The sequence below is a fragment of the Nomascus leucogenys genome, chromosome 15, assembly GCF_006542625.1.
Source record: "Nomascus leucogenys isolate Asia chromosome 15, Asia_NLE_v1, whole genome shotgun sequence".
Taxonomy (NCBI): domain Eukaryota; kingdom Metazoa; phylum Chordata; class Mammalia; order Primates; family Hylobatidae; genus Nomascus; species Nomascus leucogenys.
Window position 1 is genome coordinate 23059059 of NC_044395.1, and position 23886 is coordinate 23082944.

The 23886-nt window shown below is 41.6% G+C and overlaps 1 protein-coding gene across 5 annotated transcripts in view; it reads left to right on the forward strand.

Annotated features, from left to right (window-relative positions):
• ALG9 (ALG9 alpha-1,2-mannosyltransferase) overlaps positions 1-23886 on the forward strand; it is an 86847-nt gene that overhangs the window by 52668 nt on the left and 10293 nt on the right. For all 5 annotated transcript variants that reach the window (XM_030829691.1, XM_030829693.1, XM_003253126.3 and 2 more), the window contains exon 14: positions 10043-10173. In XM_030829691.1, the coding sequence (XP_030685551.1) occupies positions 10043-10173 (131 nt within the window). The remainder of the gene's footprint in view (positions 1-10042; positions 10174-23886) is intronic.

The following is a 23886-nucleotide window of genomic DNA, read 5'->3' on the forward strand; positions in this document are numbered from 1 at the left end:
TTCTTGCCTTCACAGAGCTTATAAGGTTCAGCTATAAGAAGGCTTGGGCCTTGCTACAGTTGCTCACAGAGGGATTTGAGGAGATGTGATGAATCAGAATTTATTATGTGTTTGGAAGGAAGACATTCTGAATGCTGCTTAAAAGCTAAGTATTAAATTAATAACATATGTCAGCCATTGTGGCTGCTGGATAGCCTCAGTTATGACCAAATTTTACTTAGCTGTGGGCAAACTGTCTAAACAGTTTTTTCAGCTTTAATCCTCCCACTTGCCTAGGAGTTTACAGGGCAGTTGATTTAGATTGATCTTTCACATTATCCCCTTGGACTCTTAGAGGATTCATGATGACAGTTGTTTACCAGAGGATTTTCGGTGACATTTGAGAAATAAGATCTGTCTTCTGTGTGGAGATGGTTTCTCTGTGATGTTCCCTGAACCTCATGTTGGCCCTTGCCAGAGGTCTCTATTTTTACAGCTACTTGCGTCATTGTCATTTCCAGCTGATAGATGATTGAATGCAACTTCACATCCTTCCTGTCTGAGGACTTGTGGGGCTTTGGCTCAGGCAGCTGGATAGACAGCAGAGAAGGTCGCTGAGAATAGGAGGTTGGACTGTTAGTTCTTTCCTTGTCCCCACATGGCATTGTAAACTGTGATAAAATTATTTGATACAACCATTGAACCCATTCCTCCTGTTGCCTTTTCTCAGTCTTCAGCTCCTCATAGCCTTTCTGTAGCATTTGAAATCTACTCTCCACCCAGATTTTCAAAACTGTGTACTTCTTTGATTCTTCTGTGTCCTGTCTTCTGGTTCCCTTCATCCTTGGCTTCTTCCACTTCTTTCTTCTGCCCAGTACTACGGGTGTCTTCTCAGCTTTATCTGTGGTCTTTAGCCCTCTCTGTTTGTTTCTTGTCTCTCTTCTACTCTTTCACCTTTTCTTCCCTCGTTCGCTTCCTCTCCCTTTTTTTCATGCATTCTTACATATATTTGTTAAGTAGACATTTACTTAGGACCTGCTGTATGTTTGGTACTGTGCTAGGTTTTTAGCATAGAAGAGTGAATGAGATACACACAGCCCCAGATTTTATGGAGCTTACAATGAATTTCCCAATTAATTAATAGAATATAATTGTAAAATGTTTTGAGAAGTACTGGTTGCTATGAGAGCATGTAATTTAGGACCTGTCCTAGTTTAAGAGGTCAGTGAAGTCTTTCTTAAGGAAATCATTTTTAGCTGAAATCTGAAGGATGAATAGGAATTTATGAGGGGACAACAGGGAGTGTTCCACAAGTAGGAACAGAAAACAGTTCTCTAACTCAGTATTTTAGTCATATTGGTCTTCTTTCAATTACAGTTGTGTGCTGCTGAGTGACACTTTGATCTAGGGCAGACTGCATATTTGATGGTGGTCCCACAAGATTATTATGGCTATACCATACAGCCTAGGTGTGTCATAGGCTATACTGTCTAGGTCTGTGTAAATACACTCTATGATGTTCACATAACGATGAAATCATCTAAGACACATTTCTCAAAACCTATCTCCCTTGTTAAGTGATGCATGACTGTACTTGAATACACCATGCTTCTTCCCACCTCATTAGGTGTAAGACACAAGTTATCATCTTTCCTCAATGTCACCCAAACCTATTCTTCACTGCAGCCTTAGTTCACTGAATTAGAAATCTTGGTGTCACTAATTTCATTTGAAATAGAAGTGAGGGCCAGGTGTGGTGGCTCACGCCTGAAATCTCAGCACTTTGGGACGCTGAAGTGGGCAGATCACCTGAGGTCAGGAGTTTGAGACCAGCCTGGCCAACATGGTGAAATCCCATCTTGACTAAAAATATAAAAATTAGCCAGCCGTGGTGGGGGGAGCCTGTAATCCCAGCTACTCAGGAGGCTGAGGCAGGGGAGAATCGCTTGAACCTGCGAGGTGGAGGTTGCAGTGAGCCGAGGCCATGCCACCGCACTCCAGCCTGGGCGACAGAGCAAAATGTGTCTCAAAAAAAAAAAAAAAAAAGAGAAATACAAGTGAGATTTGTCCTTTCTTCTTTCTTCATTCCCACTGCCATAGAAATACCAGAAGGTGATGTAGAGGCCGGTGGATCACTTAAGCCCAGGAGTTCGAGACCAGCCTGGGCAACATGGTGAAACCCCGACTCTACAAAATACAAAAAAAATTAGCCAGGCATGGTGTAGTGCACCTGTTGTCCCAGCTACTTAGGAGACTGAGGTAGTAGGATCATTTGAGCCTGGAGAGGTCGAGACTGCAGTGAGTTTTGTTTTGTTTTGTTTTGTTTTTTGAGTTGGAGTCTCTCTCTGTCACCCAGGCTGGAGTGCAGTGACGCGATCTTGGCTCACAGACTGCAGTGAATTTTGATTTGCGCTACTACACTCCAGCCTGGGTGACTGAGTCCCTGTCTAGAAAGAAAGAAATATCAGAAGGCATTATCACTTCACAACTGGATATTACAGTAGTAACTAGAGGGCTTACTTCAGCTTTTTCCTCCAACACATTCTTGCTTCATCCTCCGCAGCATAGCTAGTATAGACCTGTCTTTCTAAGACCCTGTTTTTATCATCTTACTCCTTGGCTGAAAAACCTAGAATAGATTCCTGATGCACAAAATCCAGATTTTCTTCCTTTGGATCCTCCATTATCAGTCCTCAGACTGTCTCGCTCTTGTTTTGTTTCTCAGCAGACACCTTTTGGGACAGGTAGATATTCTTCCTCTTCCCCCAGTCAACCATGCTTCTTTCTGCCTTTTTCCCTCTGTTTTCTCTTTAACTTTTATTACCAGCTCTGGGAAGTCTTTTCAACTACTGTAGCCTCCAGTGATCTCATCCTCTCTGAACTCTGAATTTTTAATAACACTTTCTTGTATTTCATATATGCTAATGTCATTTCCTTACCTAAATTATAAGTTTAAGAACGACCTGGGGCTGGGTGTGGTTGCTCATGCCTATAACCCAGAACTTTTGGAGGCTAAGGCAGGAGGAATCACTGGAGGAATCACAGGAATTCGAGACCGGCCTCGAAAAGTTAGTGAAACCTTGTCTCTATTTTAAAAAATTAAAAAATTAGCCAGGCATGGTGGCACATGCCTGTGGTCCCAGCTACTTGGGAAGCTGAGCTGGGAAGATCACTTGAGCTCGAGAGGTTGAGGCTGCGGTGAGTTATGATTACATCATTGGCACTCCAGCTTGGGCCACACATTGATCTCCAAAAGAAAGAAAGAAAGAATGACCAGCTGGATGTGGTGGCTCATGCCTGTTATCCTAGCACTTTGGGAAGCTGAGGTAGGAAGACTGCTTGAGGCCAGAAGTTCAAGACCAGCCTAGGCAACATAGCAAGACCCCATCTCTACAAAAAATGAAAATTAAAAAATTAACTAGGCATGGTGGCACATGCCTGTAGTGCCAACTACTTGGGAAGATCACTTGAACCCAGGAGGTTGAGGCTGCAGTGAGCAAAAGAAAAGAACAAGGGCATGTTATGACTTATATGCAATTTTATATACTCTAGGATTCACCAAATAGATACTTAATAAATGCTTTGAGGATGCCTGGAAGATTCCTTTTTTTGCTTTTTGATCTGCAAACAATTTTATTGCCTGTCAAGGCAAATTGTATCACCCTTCAGATAAATTCAACAAATTCAATACTCAAAAGTGTAAAATCATAATGCCCAGCAACTACTCAAAACTACTAAATTGTGAAGAGGCAGGAAAATGTAACCTAAAACCAAGAAGATTTATTTTGATATCATTTGGTGGATACTGCTAGTTCATTGCTAATTGGGGACTGTGAGTGGTTAACATTGTAATCCTTCTGTCCTATATGTTGGGTTTAACTTGAATTGATAATAGATATTAACCTAGGTTAAAACAAGGATAATTTATTTTATGGGCTCTAATGTTCCAGGGATTGTTTCTACCAACTAAATACCCACATTTCATAGAGGTGGTCAAGGATTCCTTCTGATATTCCAGCTATTTTTATAGTCCTTTACAGTTTACCAGTTTTATTTAAATGAATCATCTCATTTAATCCTCATTATAACTCTTTGAGTTAAGTGGCATTATCTTTATTATCAGAAGAAGAAAATGAGATAAAACAACTAAAAAGATTGTGAGTCACTCAGCCGGTTTGTGGTAGAACCCAGGCCTAAATCTAGGCCAGCTGACTTTGAACTCCTTTTCTAATAACCTTAGTTGTTCTTGAGTGAAGAACCTGCCCTTGATCATACCTAATCATTTTCTGCTGGAGGCCTTTGTCCTTGTGTGTTTGAGTTGTTCATTAGCTGCTTCCCAGAGATGGTGAAAAAGAGGTTAAAAGTTTTTCTAATGGATTAGCCTCTCGATTAATATGATTTTGCTTCGGTGTCTTTCTTTTTCTTAGTTTTAGAGACAGGGTCTTGCTCTGTTTCCTGGGCTGGAGTGCAGTGGCACAATCATAGCTCACTGTAGCCTCGAACTCTTGGGCTCAAGTAATCCTCCCACCTCAGACTCCCAAGTAGCTAGGACTACAAGTGCGAGCTACCACGCTGAGCCAATTTTTAAAAAAATTTTTTTTGTAGAGACGAGCTGTCACTATGTTGCTCAGATTGGACCTTGATATCTTTCTAAGACCTTTACTTTAAATGGAATTTGCTTAGGGATGATATGATAAGTGAAGACTAATCTGACTGATACAGTTGCATATTAATTAGTTACTACCCACATCCCTGGTAGGCCTTGTACCCAACACCAAATCTAGATAACCAGACCTGTAGTGTGCCTGGCCAGGAAAAGCCATGTTGAGGTCAAGTATTAAAATGTCATACTGAGGGCTCCCTAACCAAAAGAAGTCTAAGCATAAGACCCTCAGTGTCTCTGTCTCTTGCTGGTTCTGTTTGCTTACAGAGGCATGGCACTTGTAAAGCTTTTAAAAACTTGTTTCATGTTCTTATAATCCTTGGGAGATACAGAGTGGGTGTTCAGACCAAAAAGGCTACTTCCTGAAGTGTTTATGCAAAGGATCATTTTTAGAGAGTTATGTGGAATGGAATTGGGTCTGACGTCAATTCTCAGTGTGCTTTCTCTCCCCTGGAGGAATAGGCCATATGTAGAGACAGATGTGAGACTGAAGCCTTTTTTACATATAAATAATGCTGGAAGAGAATGAGAACATTTCTGTAAGGTGGAGGTTGGGGAAGAACAGAGTTTACTGTAAGCCAGAGATGACCAACTTGTTCTTGTATGCACTTTTAAAAAACCTTCTAGTAATGTGTAATCTATAAGCCTAAATGTGTGTAAAGTATTTGTACAGTAAATTAGTAGTAATAATAATAGAGCAAGTGTCTGTGTAACCCAGATCAAATAATAGAACATTGCCAGCACCCAGGAGCTCCCCTGGAATTCCTTTGGTCACCTACCCATACCCCTGTTCTGAGGGAGTCTCCTGACTCCTGTGGTAATGATTTTCTTGCTTTTCTCTTTAGATTTATGACTTTTACTTGTGTCCCTAAATGACTTAGGTTCATTTTGCCTGAATCACACTGCATTTATCCTTTTGTGTCTTGATCCTTTCACTCAACATTTTGTTTATAATAATCACACTTGTTATTGCCTGTAGCCATAGTTTGTTCTCTCTTATTAATATTTCATTGTATGACTTTACCACAATTTGTTTATTATTTTACTGTTGACGGGTGTTTTTGTTTCCAATCTGGGTTACTACAAATAACACCACTTTGAACATTCTTGAACTTTTCTTTCGGTGCAGGCATTTCTGTTGGATATGCATTAGGTTGAACCATATGAAATTACCATTTTTGTGGCTCAAATATCAAATAATTTCATGTGGTTCAATCTAATAACTAGGGGTAGAATTGTTAGATCGTAGGAAATACATATGTTCAATTTTAGTAGATTTTGCCAAATAGTTTTCTAAAGATCTCTTACCAACTTAATTTCCTGCCAGTAATGTATAATTGTTGCTCCACATTCTGGTCAACACTTGATACTGTAATTTTTTTTATTGTGGTTTTCATTTGCATTTGCTGGTTACTAATGAGGTTGAATGCATTTTCACTTGTTTTGGCCATTTCAGTTTCTTCTTATGAAGTACCTAAGTCACTTGCCTGTTTTTCTTTTGGGTAGTTTGTCTTTGTCTTGTTGATTAGCAGGAGTTCTATATATTCTAGATATGAATCCTTGATGGTTAAATGTATTACATATATCTTCTCTCATTCTGTGTTTTTTTAATTCTTAATGTTTTTTGACTCACTGCAAATTCTACCTCCTGGGTTCAAGCAGTCTTCCTGCCCCAGCCTCCCAAGTAGTTAGGACCACAGGTGTGCACCACCACGCCCAGCTAATTTTTTAATTTTTTTGTAGAGATGGGGTCTCACTATTTTGCTCAGGCTGGTCTTGAACTCCTGGCCTCAAGTGATCCTCCCACCTCAGCCTCCAAAAGTGTTGGGATTACAGGCGTGAGCCACTGCGCCTGGCCTTAATGTGTCTTTTGATGAAAAGGTATTCTCAACTTTAATATAGTCAAATGTATGCCATTCTTTTTTATAATTAATGCTTTATCTACAAACTCTTTTGCCCAAGATCTTGAAGATATTCTTTTATATTATATTCCAAGAGGTTTATCTTTTCATTTTTAGGCCTATAATCCATCTAAAGATGATTTTTGCATGTGGAGTGAGGTTGAGGTTCAATTTCATTTTTCCCCTAAGGGATATCCAGTTGTCCCAACAGCAGCTAGTGAAAAGATCATCCACTTCTCTGAGGTGTCACTTCTGTCATAAATAAGGGTCTGCATGTACCTGCGTCTGATCTAGGCTCTTTGTTCTATTTCATTGGTCTGTTGATCTATTCCTCACTGTATTAATTTCTTTCTTTTTTTTTTTTTGAGACAGAGTCTTGCTCTGTCACCAGGCTGGAGTGCAGTGGTGCAATCTTGGCTCACTGCAGCCGCCACCTCCTGGGTTCAAAGAATTATCCAGCCTCAGCCTCCTGAGTAGCTGGGACTACAGACGCCCACCACCATGCCTGGCTAATGTTTGTATTTTTAGTAGAGATGGGGTTTCACCATGTTGGCCAGGCTGGTCTCAAACTCTTGACCTCAGGTGATCCACCTGCCTCGGCCTCCCAAAGTGCTAGGATTACAGGTGTGAGCCACTGCAGATGGCCTGCTGTATTAATTTCTATAGCTTTACAGTAACTAAGTCCCCACCTTGTTGTTGGTGTTTTCTTTTTAGAGATGAGGTCTTGCTCTGTCACCCAGGCTGGAATGCAGTGGCATGATCATAGCTTACTGCTGTCTCGACCTCCTGGGCTCAAGCAATTTTCCTGCCTCAATCTCCTGAGTAGCTAGGACTATGGGTGCACACCACCATGCCTGGCTAATTTTTAAATTTTTGTAGAAACAGAGTCTCACTGTCTTGCCTAGGCTGATCTCAAATTCTTGGCCTCAAGCTATCTTCCCACTCTGGCCTCCCAAGGTACTGGGATTACAGGTGTGAGCCACCACGCCTAGCCTGTTCTTGTTGTTTAAGAGTGCCTTGGCTATTCTTGTCTTTCTGCCTTTCCATACACATTTTAGAGTCCACTTGTTGAGTTTCAAAAAAGCCTGTTGGGATTTTGATTGAGATTATATTTAATTTATCAATCAATTTGTTTAGAATTGACATCTTTATAATAGTAAGGTTTTTGTCTGGGAATAAAATATATCACTTCATTAATAAGGTCTACTTTGTTGTGTATCAAAAAATTATTTGAAATAAAATTCACCATTTTAATTTTTTAATTGTAAAATATACACAACACAAAATTTACAATTTTAATCATTTTAAAGTATACAATTCAATGGCTTTTAGTACATTTATAATGTACAACTCTCAACAGTATCCAAGTTCAGAAGATTTTTATTATGTCCCCCCCCCAAAAAAAAACCCATACCCATTAAATATCCATGAAGCAGCCACTCCCCAGTTCATAGTAACCTCTGCTTTCTGTCTTGGAGGATTTGCCTATTACGAACATTTCATATAAATGGAATCATATATATGTGGCCTTTGGTGCCTGGCCTCTTTCAGTCACAGCAATGTTTTTAAGGTTTATCTGTGGCAGAGGCTGTATCAGAACTTCATTCCTTGTTATGGCTGAGTACTGTTCTATTGTATGGATATACCACATTTTAATGATACAGATATACCACATGAATCTATCCGTTAATGGGCGTTTGTCAATAAAATTCTATCCTCTGTTTTTTTGAGACAGAGTCTCACTCTGTTGCCAAGGCTGGAGTGCAGTGGCACATTCTCGGCTCACTGCAACCTCCGCCTCCCAGGTTCAAACAATTCTCCTGCCTCAGCCTCCCAAGTAGCTGGGATTACAGGCCTGTGCCACCACACCCAGCTAATTTCTGTATTTTTAGTAGAGATGGGGTTTCCCCATGTTGGTCAGGCTGATCTCAAACTCCTGACCTCAGGTGATCTGTCCACCTTGGCCTCCCAAAGTGCTGGGATTACAGGCATGAGCCACCGTGCCCGGCCAATAAGATTCTGTACTTTTTTATAGAGCCCTTTCATCTTTTATTAGATTTATTCTAAGGTAAACATTTTCAAATGCTTGTAAATTATATTTTTATAAAATTTCATTTTGTTTATTGCTATGGAACATATGACATTGATTGACATCCTGTAAGTCTAAATTTTGCCAAACTCTCTTAATAATTCCAAAATGTATTTGTAGAGTCTTTTGGACCAATTATATCATTGTGATGAATGAGTTTTGTTTCTTCCTTTCTGTTTCTTCTGCCCTGTGTTTCTTTTTCTAGTCTTACCCTACTGACTAGATCCTCTAATACAGTGTTGAACAGAGTAGTGATAGCAAGCAGCCTTGACTTATTCTGGATCCCAAAGGAAAAAGCTTTTAGTCCTACAATGTCAAGTGTGATATTTGCTGCATATCTGTACATGTTTCAAATAGTCTTTATCTTAGCTGACATCTAACAACCTAAGAGAACTCTTTTTTGGTTTTAATTGTTTTTAAAATATTTTTTTGAAGCAGGTCTCTCTTTTGCCCAGGCTGGAATGCAGTGGCATGATCTTGGCTCACTGCAGCCTTGACCTCTGAGGTTCAAGTGATCTTCCCACCTCAGCCTCCTGAGTAGCTGGAACTACAGATGTGTGCCACCACACCTAGCTAATTTTTGTATTTTTTATAGAGATGGGGTTTTGCCACATTGCTCAGGCTAGTCTTGAACTCCTGGGTTCAAACGATCTGCACACCTCGGCCTCCCAAAGTGCTGGGACTACAGGCGAGAGTCACCACACCTGGCTCAGCATCATTTTAAATGAAATATTTTAATATTTTCCTTTGAGCATCTACAATATTCTGATGTATCCATCTTATCAGCAACTGGCTGACTCTGTTTTTGTTAATACACAATATTAATATAATACATAGTATTAACAAAAGCAGAGTTCTGATATCTCACTTTCACTAAACTTTTGCTGCAGGAGCCGTTCCAATGTCTCTGTCAATTCTGTTGAATATTTGAAGCAGATGATATGCATGATATTTCTGTATCCCTGTGAGGTGTAGTGTAACCTCCCATGGCTGTCAGGAGAGGCAAGCCTTCTCACAAATTAGCATCTGTGTTTCGTCATGCCCTTTGAGTCTGTGGAATAAGAGGTGATGGACTGGAAGAGAGCAGTAGTGAGCAGAAGAAGATAGGTTTTCCAGAGGGAGATTATGGGCTCATGGTGGCTTTGGAAGTGTTTATGGGACTAGAAGGACTTAAGAACTCAACCTAGAATCAGACCAGCCAAAGCTTACCTATGGCTGGATGAGTGCACCTCTCCCCCGCAAGAGCCTGAATACTCTTATCTGAGTGGAGGGAGCACAGGCAACATTGTCTGAAGACTTGGATGTTTGTTCCTCCAAAGCTCTGTGAATTTTTAGGATTGCAATTGCTGTTCTCTACCCTGAAGGGACCTTCAAAATTACTAATGAAGAGTTGGCCTTTCTCCATTTCAGATTGATATCAGTAAATGCCATTATTTAGTGGATTTGGACACCATGAGAGAAACACCCCGGGAGCCAAAATATTCATCCAATAGAGAAGAATGGATCAGCTTGGCCTATAGACCATTCCTTGATACTTCTAGGTATGTGGCTTTAATCCTATGGGATATCCCAGGACTAGTACGGGTAAAAATTGGATTCTGGGATTATATAACTTCCAGTCCTGGGTTGACTCTAGTAGCCATCGTGTGTGTGTGTGTGTGTGTGTGTGTGTGTGTGTGATGGAGTCTCACTCTGTTTCCCAGGCTAGCGTGATCTCAACTCCCCACAACCTCTGACTCCTGGGTTCAAGTGATTCTTCTGCTTCAGCCTCCCAAGTAGCTGGGATTACAGGCACACACCACCATGCCCGGCTAATTTTTGTATTTTTGGTAGAGACAGGGTTTTGCCATGTTGGCCAGGCTGGTCTCCAACTCCTGACCTCAGGTGATCCACCCGTCTTGGTCTCCCAAAGTGCTGGGATTACAGACATGAGTCACCATGCCTGGCCCATCATTTTCTTTTTATTTGGGCCTAGTTTCCTGAGAAATCTAAAAGATTTCTTTTTTGAGGCACCAGAATGCAAAGTATATTCTGGTTTCGCCCAAGTGAAAGGATCCAAGTAAAGCAGATAGGTCTGCTGAAGAAAGCACAAGTGTTTGACACTAATTATTTTTGGCAACCAACTTCAGCTGTCTTAACTGAAAGCATTTTGACACTGTTAGGAAGATTGACTGTGCCCTTTGAGGAACTAGAAGTTCATGTTCATTGTTTTTAGGCTCAAGGCTCAGCCAGGGCTGAGATAGGCCTTATTCAGTCTTAAATAGAGAGACCAAATGGACCAGGGTTTGGCTCACTCTTCTGAAAGTTCTCAGAATTAATGATAAGAGGGGATCAGGCATTCAGATAAGGGAGTAATGGGGAAGAGGAGTTGGAGGGGTCAAGGTGTCTGAGGGCAGAAGTCCAGGTAAACAGACAGTTGGAGTTAAGGAGATCCAGGGAGGCCTGGTGAGCAGAGCCCAGGAGCCAGAAGGTCTGGAAGGAAGCAAAAGACAGAGGACCTGGTCCTGAGAGTCAGGTCTGGGGCTCAGAAACTGGGACCGGGCCCAGGCTCAGAAACTGGGACCGGGCCCAGGCCCAGGACAGGACTCCAGAAAGACGAAGTAAGCACAGGTACTAGGTGTAAGCCTGAGGAAACAGAATATTGATCAGGATACCAAGACAGGAAATGAAATATGGAAAGGCAAGGGTCCCTCATTACTGAAACTGAGGTATAAGCCTGGCTCTTCACGAGTAAGCAAGAATCCAGTTGTTCTGAGTGAGTTCAATTAAAGCTGGACTAGCAGGAAGGCTGAGATGCTGACCTGGATACCAGGTCACTAGCTTGGTCATAGAAGTGAGGCCAAAGCTGAGTTTGGTGAGCTGCAGGAGCCCAGGCAGGTCATTGTGCTTTTAGACTGAGTCTCTCCAGTGACTTTATAGGTAATTATAACTGGCAAGGATGGGACGGTTGGGGAGAGGAGGGCAGTCAAGAGGCACCTGAGTTCTTGAGTGATTCTCAAATATAGGCTCTTGAGCCACACTCTCATCTTGTAAGTCTTTTTGTAGCCTGAAGCCATTCCCTCAAGTATCTGATACGTAATTTCCAGGAGTGCCATTTCTACATAATGGGAAATAGTGCTTCTTCTTAACAACAACAACAAAAATTTTTTTTGAGATAGTCTTACTCTGTCGTGAAGCTGGAGTGCAGTGGCACAATCTCAGCTCACTGTAACCTCTACCTCCTGAGCTCAAGCAATCCTCCCACCTCAGCTTCCCAAAGCACCTGCCACCACGCCCAGCTAATTTTTGTATTTTTTGTAGAGACGGGGTTTTGCCATATTGCCCAAGCTGATTTTAAACTCATAAGCTCAAACTATCTGCCCACCTCAGCCTCCCAAAGTGCTGGGGTGACCCATGGCGCCCAGCCTTAGCAAAAATTTTTTTTTTTCAGACGGGGTCTCCCTCTTTCTCCCAGTCTGGAGCGCAGTAGCACGACCTCGGCCCCAAAGTGCTAGGATTACAGGTGTGAGCCACCACGCCTGGCCCTTAACAAATATTTTTTGAGAGCCTGCAATGTTCTAGGTGATTTGGACATATAGTGAATAAAACAAAGATCTTTCTCCTAGTGAAGCTTATTGTTTGGAGGTGGGTAGGGAAGACATATAATATACAGGAAAATAAGTTGTATAGTATATAGAGGATGATAAATGCAAGGAAAAAATGTATTGGGTTAAAAGGAGCATCGAGAGTTCCACTAGAGCTGGGGGTTACACTTTGAGCTAGGGTGGTCAGAGTCGGCCTCAATGAAAAGATGGTATTCAAACGAAGACTTGAAAGATGTAAGGGCATTAACCATGTGGACATCTGAGGGAACAGCTAGTGAAAGGCTGTGGCATAAGGGAGAAACAGGAGGCCAGTGAGGCTGGAGCTGAGCAAGAGTGAAAAATAGCAGGTGGTGTGGTCAGAGTGCAGTAGGGGTGAGAGTGCAGGTTATAAAGAGCTTTGTAGGCTGTTGAAAGGCCTTTACTCTCAATTAAATGGGGAGCCACTATAGGGTTTTGAGCAGAGACTTGATATAACTTTTATTTTAAAAGGATCATTTTCAGTTCTGTGCTGAGAATAAATGGTGGTAAGTAAGAATAGAAGCAGTGATACCAGTTAGGCCACTATTGCAATAGGCCAGGCAAGAGATGAGGGTTCTTCAGATCAGAGAGAAGGCAATGGAGATAGTGAGAGGTGGTTATGCTGAGGATATAGAGAAATGCACTGAATTTGAGGTGTGAAAGAAAGGAGTCAAAGATGATCCTAGGGATTTTGATCCAAGCAACTGGAAAAATGAAATTGCTATTAACTGAGATGGGAGAGACTGCAAGTAGAACAGATTTTACAGTTTTAGGGGTACAGTGAGAGATAAGCTTTGGTTAAGTTCGATATCAGTCAAACTTAACTGGTCAGTTGCCAGGCAAATAGAATTATTGAACAGGCAGCTAGGTGTACAGTCTAGAGTTCAAGGGGGAAGTCTGAGCTAGAGACTTAGACTCATTTAGAACTATTGGCATTTAGATGGTATTTTTTAAAAACATGAGACTGGATAAGATCACCAAAGGAGAGAATGAAGTTAGGGACGAGATGAGGCCAGGGAAACTCCAGTGTGTAGAGATTAGGGAGAAGAGGAGGAACCAGCAAAGGTGACTGAGGGTGATCATCAGTAAAGTAGTAGGAAACCCAGGAGAGGAGAGTACCCTGGAAGCTAAGGGAAGAAAATGTTTTCAGGAGGAAGGAGTGGTCACCTGTGTCAGAAGCTGTTGATAAATCAAGTAAATGAAGAATAACAATTGTCTGTTAGATTTGGCAACTGGTAAAGGCAATTTGGGTGAAGTGGGTGGGGGTGTAGGGGCTGGAAATTGATTAGAAAGGTTGAAGTGAGAATAGTAGAAGAATTGGTATAGCAAATATGGACAAGTCTTTTGAAAGAGTTTTGCTATACAGGGAGGCAGGGAGATAGGGCTATATCTGGTGGTGGGTGTCAGGAAAAGTGATAACTAGAGATTTTGTATCTTTTTAAAAAAAATTTTTAGTGTGGCCAGACGCGGTGGCTCACACCTGTAATCCCAGCACTTTGGGAGGCCGAGGCAAGTGGATCACTTGAGGCCAGGAGTTCGAGACCAGCCTGGCCAACATAGCGAAACCCTGTCTCTAGTAAAAATACGAAAAAAGATTAGCTGGGTATGGTGGTGCGCACGTATAGTCCCAGCTACACAGGAGGCTGAGACATGAGAATTGCTTGAACCTGGGAGGCGGAGGTCACAGTGAGCCAAGATCGCACCACTGTACTCCAACTCCAACCTGGGCGACAGAGCGAGACCTTGTCTCAAAACAGCAGCAGCAACAACAACAAGCAATGGATGAACCTACATTGACACATCATTATCATCCAAAGCCCACAGTTTACATTAGGGTTCACTCTTGGTGTTATACAGTTCTATGGCATAATGTCGTGTGTCTCCCATTACCGTTTCATATGAAATAGTTTCACTGCTCCGAAACTCTGTGCTCAACCTCCATGTTCTGTTCTCCCCCACTGCATTCCCGGACAACCACTAATCTTTTTACTGTCTTCATAGTTTTGCCGTTTCCAGAATGTCATATAGCTTAAATCATACAGCATATAGGCTTTTCATATTGAGTTCTTTCACTTAGCAAGCTGCATTTAAGTTTCTTCTGAGTCTTCTCATGGCTTAATAGCTTATTTCTTTTGAACTCTGAATAATATTCCATTATCTGGATGTACCACAGTTTATTCACCTACTGAAGGACATCTTTGGTTGCTTCCAAGTTTTGACAGTGGTCCTAGTTCAGACTGCTATAACAAGTGACCATAAACTGGGTGGCTTAAACAACAAACATTTACTTCTCACAGTTTTGAAGGCTGGAAGACCAAGATGACGGTGCCAGTATAGTCAAGTTCTGGTAAAGGCCATCTTTCTGGCTGCAGACAGCTGACTTGTATCCTCATATGGCTGCAAGAAGACAAGCTAGCTCTCTAGCCTCTTCTTATAAGGATATTAATCCCATTCTTGAGTGCTCCACTCTTATGACCTAATTCCCTCCCAAAGGCCCACCTCCAAATACCATCACATAGGTGAGTGATTAGACTTCAACATATGAATTTCGAGGGGACACAAACAGCCCATAACAGCAATTATTAATAAGGCTGCTATAAACATCCCCGTGCAGGTTTTTGTGTGGACATAAGTTTTCACCTCCTTTGGGTAATACCAAGGCGTATGATTGCTGGATTGTATGGTAAGAGTCTGTTTAGTTTTGCAAGAAGCTGCCAGATTGTCTTCCAAAGTGGCTGTATCATTTTGCATTCCTACCAGCAATGAATGAATGAGTTCCTGTTGCTCCACATCCTTGCAGCCATTTGGGATTATCAGTGTTTTGAATTTTGGCCATTCTAATGGGTGTGTAGTGGTATTTCATTGTTGTTTTAATTTACATTTCTCTAATATGATGCAGAGCATCTTTTCATATGCTTATTTGCCATCTGAGTATCTTCTTCAGTGAGGTGTTTATTAAGTCTTTGGGCATTTTTTAATCAGATTGTTCGTTTTCTTAGTGTTGGGTTTTTTGTTTGTTTTTGAGACAGGGTCTTGCTCTGTCACCCAAGCCGGAGTACAGTGGTGTAGTCATAGCTAACTGTAACCTCTAACTCCTGGGCTCAAGTAGTTCTCTCGCCTCAGCCCCTGAAAGCGCTCGGATTACAGGCATGAGCCACCACACCCAGTCTTATTGTTGAGTTTTAAGAGTTCCCTGTATATTTTGGATAACAGTCCTTTATTTGATATGTCTTTTGCAAGTATTTTCTCCCAGTCTGTGGCTTGTCTTCTCACTGTTGACAGTGTCTTTCACAGAGCAGATTTTATTTTAATGAAGTCCATCTTCTCAATTCTTTTTTCATAAATCATGCCTTTGGTGTTGTATCTAAAAAGTCATTGCCAAACCCAAGTTCATTTAGATTTTCTCCTATATAATCTTCCAGGAGTTTTATACTTTCACTTTTGTTGTTGTTGTTGTTTTGTTTGTTTGTTTGTTTTGAGACAGAGTCTTGCTCTATCATCCAGGCTGGAGTGCAGTGGCACACTCTGAACTCACTGCAACCTCCACCTCCCGGGTTCAAGCGATTCTGCTGCCTCAGCCTCCCGAGTAGCTGGGATTACAGGCGCCCACCACCATGCCTAGCTCATTTTTGTATTTTTAGTAGAGACGGGGTTTCGCCATGTTGGCCAGGCTGGTCTGGAACTCCTGACCGCAAGTGATCCACCTGCCTTGCTCTCCCAAAGTGCTGAGATTACAGGCGTGAGCCACCATGCCCAGCCTATACTTTTACTTTTTACATTTAGGTCAATGGCCTGTTTTGAGTTAATTTTTGTGGAGTGTGTAAGATCTGTGTCTGAATTAATTGTTTTTTGCATGAGGATGCATGGTTGTTCCAGCACCGTTTGTTGAAAAGACTATCTGTTTTTTATTGTGTTGCCTTTGTGCCTTTGTCAGAGATTTATAGTTAACTGTATTTATGTGGATCTATTTCTGGGCTCTCTATTCTGTTCCACTGACCTATTTGTCTTTTCTTTCTCCAGTACCACACTGTCTTGATTATTGTAGCTTTATAGTAAGTCTTGCAGTTGGGTAGTGTCAATCCCCCAGCTTTGTTCTTTTTTTTTTTTCCCCGAGATGGAGTCTTACTCTGTCACCCAGGTTGGAGTGCAGTGCCGTGATCTTGGCTTGTTGCAACCTCTGCCTCCCGGGTTCAAACGATTCTCCTGCCTCAGCCACCCAAGTAGCCAGGATTATAGGCACGTACCACCATGCCTGGCTATTGTTTTTTTAGTGGAGATGGAGTTTCACAATGTTGGCCAGGCTGGTCTCGAACTCCTGACCTCAAGTGATCCTCCCACCTCGGCCTCCCAAAGATTACAGGCATAAGCCACTGCGCCTGGCCAACTTTGTTCTTCTTCAATATTATTTTGTGGATTCTGGGTCTTTTGCCTCTCCATATAAACTTTGGAATCAGTTTGTCAACATCCACAAAATAACTTGCTGGGATTTTGATTGAGATTTTATTTAATCTATAGATCAAATTGGGAAGAACTGACATCTTGACAATACTGAGTCATCCTATCCATGAATGTTGCTAAATTTATACTGAAGTATTGCATTTTGGGGAGTGTGATGGTAGGAATCTGGACATTTTCTTCTGATGGCCTTGCCTTTCTCAGTGAAGTAGGAAGTGGGATTATCAGCTGAGAAAGGAGCTTAAGGGATGAGGTGATAAGAGATTTGAGGAGAAAGAAGGTGTGAAATAATTGAGGAGAGCGAGAGACACAGAAGCTAGAGGAATATAGTGTGATTGGAAGACAGGATCCAGAACCCGTTGGAGCGTTAAACGGGGCCATGTAGTTGCTTTTTCTCTTCTTCACTTATGTATAGTTACAGCTTCACTGTGAGGCACAAAACAGGTAAATTTAACTGGGGTGTTTTTTTTCTTTTTAACTTTATTGTAGTATAATTTACATACCATCCAGTTCATCCATTTAAAGTATACAATTAAATGATTATTACTAAAGTTACCAAGTTGTATAACCATTGCCACAGTTCAATTTTAAAACATTTTTATCACCCCAGTGAGATACCTCATTCCCACTGCCGTCTCCGGGCATCCCGCTGATCTATTCTCTGCTTCTATAGATTGCCTTTTCTGGACATTTCATATAAGTGGAATCATATGTGGAGTTTAGTGTCTGGCTTCTTTCACTCAGCCTGTTTTTGAGGTTCATTCATGTTATAGCATTTATCAGTAGTTGTCTGTTTTTATTGCTGAATACTGTTCCATTGTTTAATCCTTCACTAACTGATGGACATTTCAATTGTTTATACTTTTTGACTATTCAGAATAATGCTGCTATGAACCTTCTCCACACATCTTTGTGTAGGGGCTTGGGCTTTAGTTAAGAAAGTTCAACACAGCCTGAAGGAACAAGGGAGCCGAAGGTTTCTGCAGGGAAGTGATCTAATGAGCGACCATGACCTTAAGTTGGTAAGGAGGGAAGTTGGGGGAAAGTATTGGGAGAGTGGGAAACAGTGAAAGGTGGTAGGATCATGGATGGGTGTTCAAAACATTGCCAGAACTGCAGTAGTAATAGGAGACAGCTGGAGAGATAGAAGCAACAGTGATGGTAGGAAGTTCTGAGCATCACACGTGTTCTTTGGTACCTGGCTGCTTGTTTGTTGTAGTATTTGGGGTAGGGCTCTATTGTGCCTTCATTTTTTATTTGAGAAAACTGTGACAACATGAGACCTGGGCCTGGAAAGATCCCCAGCTCTGAGGGGACAGCAGATCTCAAACAACCTTCCTGGTAACAGGGGAATGCCTTCAGAGAATTTTCATTTCCCATAAATTGTGTTCAGGGCATGATTTTCACAACCACCTGCTGAGAAAGAAAGAATCATTTGGGTCAAGAGCCGAAGAGGTACAGTTCATGTGTAAAGTATAGTGAAGACAGCATGGGGTTTGAAGACCTGTGAATTTAATCCTGGCCACTCGCTGTTCGTACCATTCTGATTCCAAAATTTCCATATCAGTAAAACAGTAACTATTTTATGTATTTTCTGGGATTGTTATAAGAATTAAATGAGATCGAATATATGAAAGTCCGTTTACATTCTAAAACATTATAGAAATGTTAAGCCTTTTAATTAATTAGCAGGCTGTCTAGGGTTCCAGAATTATGCTGATTTTCTTTACATTTATCTTCCTCAGCATTTTCTAGTATATATTGGTCTAACTGCAAAAACAGCAGGATGCTACAGCCGATTTTGCCACAGCAGTTTCTGTCTGTCAGCACCATGACATATGATGTTGCTGACTTTGGGCCAATTAAGGTAGACTGTACTGTCAGAGCCTGTGTGCCTCAGAGCTGAGGTGATGCATGAAATGCTTTTGTGAGCATAATCTTGAAATGCCTTCACACTTATTTACTGGAGCAGTTAAAGTTCCTCTGTCATCTTGAAACAATGATTTTTGTACTTTAGCAATTTATATATTAAGGAGAAATAATGGTCCATTCATATATAATGGTCACTTAGGTCTTAGACCCTAGATAAGATGGAGCTGCACACCACACTATTCTCTAGCTCTTTCTGAGAAAAGGAAAAGGTTTTAATAGGCCCATGACTCATAGCCACATGATTTGTTTAGAAATGTAAGTAGGTTAATTTCTCAAATGTTTAAGTTCCTAAAATCTAACCCTGCTTTTTTTTATCATTTATTTTTCTCAGATCATTTGTTCTTTCTTCCATTGTCTGTCTGTCCACCCATCACTCATCTCCAGTTAGCAAATATTTATTGAACACTGCCAGGCACTATGATAAATCATAGGTAGACAGGGATAAATAACAGTACATACCAGGTCGCTGTCCTCTTGGACCTTACGATACAATGATGAGGCTGACCTTAAACAAATAGCCACACAAATCAATAGGTAATTACAAAATGTGTTATGTGTTTTAAGAGGAAAGTACAGGGTGTTGCAAGAGGAGTGAGCAGTGGGGAGACACCTGGAGTCTTCCTGGTATGTTCTTTAGTCAGCTGGTTAGGAGGTTTGGAGATCAGAGAGTATTTACTGAGTATCTGGTGTGCCCTTGTTGTAGAGTTAGATTCTTTTTTATTTTATTTTATTTTTTATTTTTTGAGATGGAGTCTCGCTCTGTCGCCCAGGCTGGAGTGCAGTGGCACGACCTTGGCTCACTGCAACCTCTGCCTCCTGGGTTCAAGTGATTCTCCTGCCTCAGCCTCTCGAGTAGCTGGGACTATAGGTGCGTGCCACCACACCTGGCTAATTTTTTGTATTTTTTAGTAGAGACAGGGTTTTACCATGTTAGCCAGGATGGTCTCAATCTCCTGACCTCATGATCCGTCTGCCTCAGCCTCCCAAAGTGCTGGGATTATAGGTGTGAGCCACCACGCCCGGCCTAGAGTTAGATTCTTTAAGGCACATAAAGGAAGTGATTAGACACAGGCTTTTGCCTTGAATAACTTACAACTTTTGCAGGAAGACCTACACATATGAAAACAACTTGAAAATAGTGTTAAGACCATAGAGGCACCAAATCGTGTGCTAGAACTTTAAAGAAAGGAGGGACCTGTGGAGGTTAGAGTACACTTGGAAGGCTTCCTGAAGGAGGGGGTGCTTGAGCTGAAGAAAAGTAGGATTAAATAAGTACTGGTGGTAAGGAGGGAAGAATCACGTATTTAATTCAAGAAGAAATCATGAGTAAAAGTGGAAAGATATAAAATGCCTGTTGGATGAGGGGCCCATAAGTCAGCATCAAAAAGTTCTATGTACCTCTTTGGCTGGTTTGAATTTGCTTTTATGTAAGGTAATCTATAATGTATCATCCACATCAGAAGTCTTTGGAAAGTAAAAGGGGTCCTGTCCTGGATAAATTGAAATATATGGTCATCTTGCTTTAATGTGACCCGAGTAAAGAGACTTGTTCCAAAAAGCAGGATGGGAGAAAGAAGATACATAGATATATTTTCTTTGTTCCACAGTCCATTTACTATGTGGATTTGCCCATAGTTTACTTATTTAACTTGCTGACAATTCTTATTATTGTAGCCTAGATTGGGCCTCAGCTATCTGAAAGAGAAACAATCAGGGTAGTTTGAAGGCAGTACCAGCATGTTTGTTTGTTTGTTTAAAAAAAAAAAGGAATCAGCCGGGCAGGGTGGCTCACGCCTGTAATCCCGGCACTTTGGGAAGCCAAGGTGAGCGGATCATGAGGTGAAGAGATTGAGACCATCCTGGCCATAGTGAAACCCCGTCTCTACTAAAAATACAAAAATTAGCTGGGCGTGGTGGTGCATGCCTGTAGTCCCAGCTACTCGGGAGGCTGAAGCAGGAGAATCACTTGAACCCGGGAGGTGGAGGTTGCAGTGAGTCAAGATCACGCCACTGCATTCCAGCCTGGTGACAGAGCGAGACTGTCTCAAAACAACAAAAAAAATTATACTGTGAGTTATATGTAACCGGAGTTTCCACTTCAGGGAGTTGCAACCTAAAGATGATTGGGACAATTTTGTGATTGGGGCAAATTTAGGAATTCCACATGTCTGTGAATGTATGAAGAAGCCTGTTGAAATTGTTGCAAGATAAGCAACATCCTTATTGTTGGAGTGATGGAGAAGTACTTACTAAATAAGGCTAAGTGTGTTAGACCATTTGGGAGAATGACAGCCCAGATGTTCATTCACTTCTTTTCCTAATTGGCTGCTTCTTTGCCTTATGAGAGGCCTACAAACCCCGGACCCCATTAGTTTGAGAGAAGATCCAGGCATAAGATCTTAATCACCATGTTCTAGTCCCTGCTCACACAGCTAGTACCAGAACTGCAACTTCCATTCCCTGAGTTTGCCATGTCTCTCTGGCTAATTTTATAAAGGTTTATCAAACTCTCAGGATACGGAGTCTAAACTATTTGACAATATCACTTTTTAGACTAGACACATTTGTTACTGTGGCCATCTCATATTACATACTTTCTAAAATAAAAGATTTTTTTTTCTTTGAAGCATGATATAATTGCTACATGAATAAAATAGCTGACAAGTGGGCAGATGTAATGCCTACTCTGAGAGTCCCCAGAGAGGCGCGAAGGGAGAGTGTTGCAATAAATCACCAGCTCAATGGTGGGTGCCTATCTAAGTGTGCTGAGAGATGTTTGGTTGTGGGAGTCTGGTGGGAAATGCCTCTCCAGGATATTGGAGTTGGCTTCATGAGCAACAGGGCCTGTTTGTAGCTTCGGAAACAAGTTGGGAGGGCCTGTCAGTGCTTTGCACAGCCACTTTCCACCCACTGTTTCCTCCTTCATTATAGGTCCCTTTTGTCTTGCTCGCTTTGCTTTCATCTTTAGTTTGGGGATTGTGAGATTTTATTTTTCTCTTTTTTTTTTCTTTTTGAGACAGGGTCTTGCTCTGTTGCCCAGGCTAGAGTGCAGTGACACAATCTCTGTTCACTGCAACCTCCACCTCCCGGGCTCAAGCCATCCTCCCATCTCAGCCTCCCAAGTAGGTGGGTCTACAGGCATGGACTACCATGCCTAATTGATTTTTGTGTTTTTTATAGAGACAGGGTTTCACCATGTTGGCCAGGCAATTACAGATGAAGAGTAAATACAAATAAGGAGTTAGATGTTGAAACCTTTAGCTGGTATGGCAGGAGAGGGGCCTTTTCTAGTCAAAGGGCCTCTACAGCAGCAAGTTGGGGACTGTGCTGATAACATATATGCTTATTATGTTCTTTCAGTGCCTAGCATAGGATTCTCAGTGGCCACTGAACTTTAGCTGTTCTGGGGACTTTACTAAGACCATGGCTCTCCTTTTAGCCTCTAAGAGGTGAACCCAGCAGCTCTGAGGCCTAAAGAGTCCATGGCACTTATATTCATTTTTGTCCTATGTTGTAGAGAGTAATCTGGTTGAAGGGAGCTAGCCCTTAGCTCCAGCATAAGCAGAACTATTTCTCTGTGGAAGATAAGACCATTGGAATGATCACTATAAAGGGCAAATTAGCCAGAAGCATTTGTTCCAGCTATTGCTGTGTAACAGTCATCCATACTTAGTGGCGTAAAATGACAATAGTTGATTATTGTTTCTTCTCATGGTTCTGGAAGTTGATGGGCTCAACTAGCCAGTTCTTACTCAGGATCTGTAATGCATTAGCCATCAGATAGCGGCTGGGGCTGGAGGCAGCTGAGTGGCTTTCTCACTCATATGTCTGGATGCTGGCTCTTGGCTAGATCTCAGCTGGGGCTGTCAGCCAGAACACCTATGTGTCTTCTCTATGTGGCTTGGGCTTCCTTATAGCATGGTGGCTGACTTCCAAGAGTAAGCATCTCAAGACCTGCATAGTTTTTTATGACCTAGCCTTGGAAGTCATACAGTACCACTTCCTCCTCATTCTGTTCGTTGGCAGCAAGCCAGTTGAATAGCTCATGCTCAAGGGGAAAAGAATTAGACTTCCCCTGTTGATGGGAGGAGTGTCAAAGAAGTATGGACATGCTTTAAAGCCACTACATATCTTGTAATGCCATTCTCCATCCAAACTGGATAAACTTTGAAACTTTTCTTTTTAAAGGTGATTTCTTACAGAAGAGGCATATGGTACATGCAGTAGTCCAGCAGGCTTTTTCCATCTGCAGCTTCTTATTACCCAGGTGGAAGGGGAGACTCCACTCCATGGCAGAATTTGGTTGCAGGCCAACTGTTTGACATGCTTCAGATGGTGCTTCCATCCTTTGGGTAGAATTAGTTCTCCCTCCTAAGCAGTAATTGAAGTGTTTTTGTTTTTTCCCTGTATGTCAATCATGGTGGTGCCCTTAGCTTCCTCAGCGATGCCAAGAATACTGAGAAACAGGAAGAAGAGATCAGAGTTTCTATACTTTGGTATTTATCAACTTTTATTCTGTTATACTTTCTCTTTCACTGTCTATCAGTTTTTGGCTTTTCCTCCTCGTATTCTCTCAGAATACTTTCTTGAGACCCTTCGTCTGGCAGAGCTGCCCCAGGCCAGATTTGGCTTCAAAACACATGGTGTTTTGCCATTATGCAGCTGCTTAATCATTAAGATCTGCTGACATTTTAAGAAGAATAAACCTTTTTTCATTTTTCTGAAGCTTAGAGTGTCTGCTTTCCATTGTTGTGAAATGAGTTCTCTAGAAAGAAACCATTTACAGACCATCTGTTCTCTAAGTCCATGCCATAGAGGCTCTCAGGTTTGAAGAGCATATAACATGTTTTAGGACCACCACTGCTTTTAGCTGGCTTAGCCTAAGCAGGCAACATCGTCAGAGGTCTTTGTTCCAAGTTCCTTGAGAGTTAGAACCACATTACATGCTGATTCTCTACAACTCCTAGCACATTATAGAGTCTTAGAAAATATGTATTGATTATGTATTTCACATTCTTAAAACTGGATTTATATTAAATAGAAAAAAGATGGTATAAGGTTTTCTTCAGAAGCTTCTGATGCCCTTATTTGGTAAAATAAAGATTATTGAATTATTTTAAGGCATACTCATTGTTTATTTCGTCTCTGTAAAGCTTGCCAGAATTATTTGCTGATGTGACCCCTAATCCTTCTATTTGTCACATAAAAGAAGCCCAAATGAGGGTCCGAAGAGCAGGGACGAAAACTCTCTCGAACATTGGCATC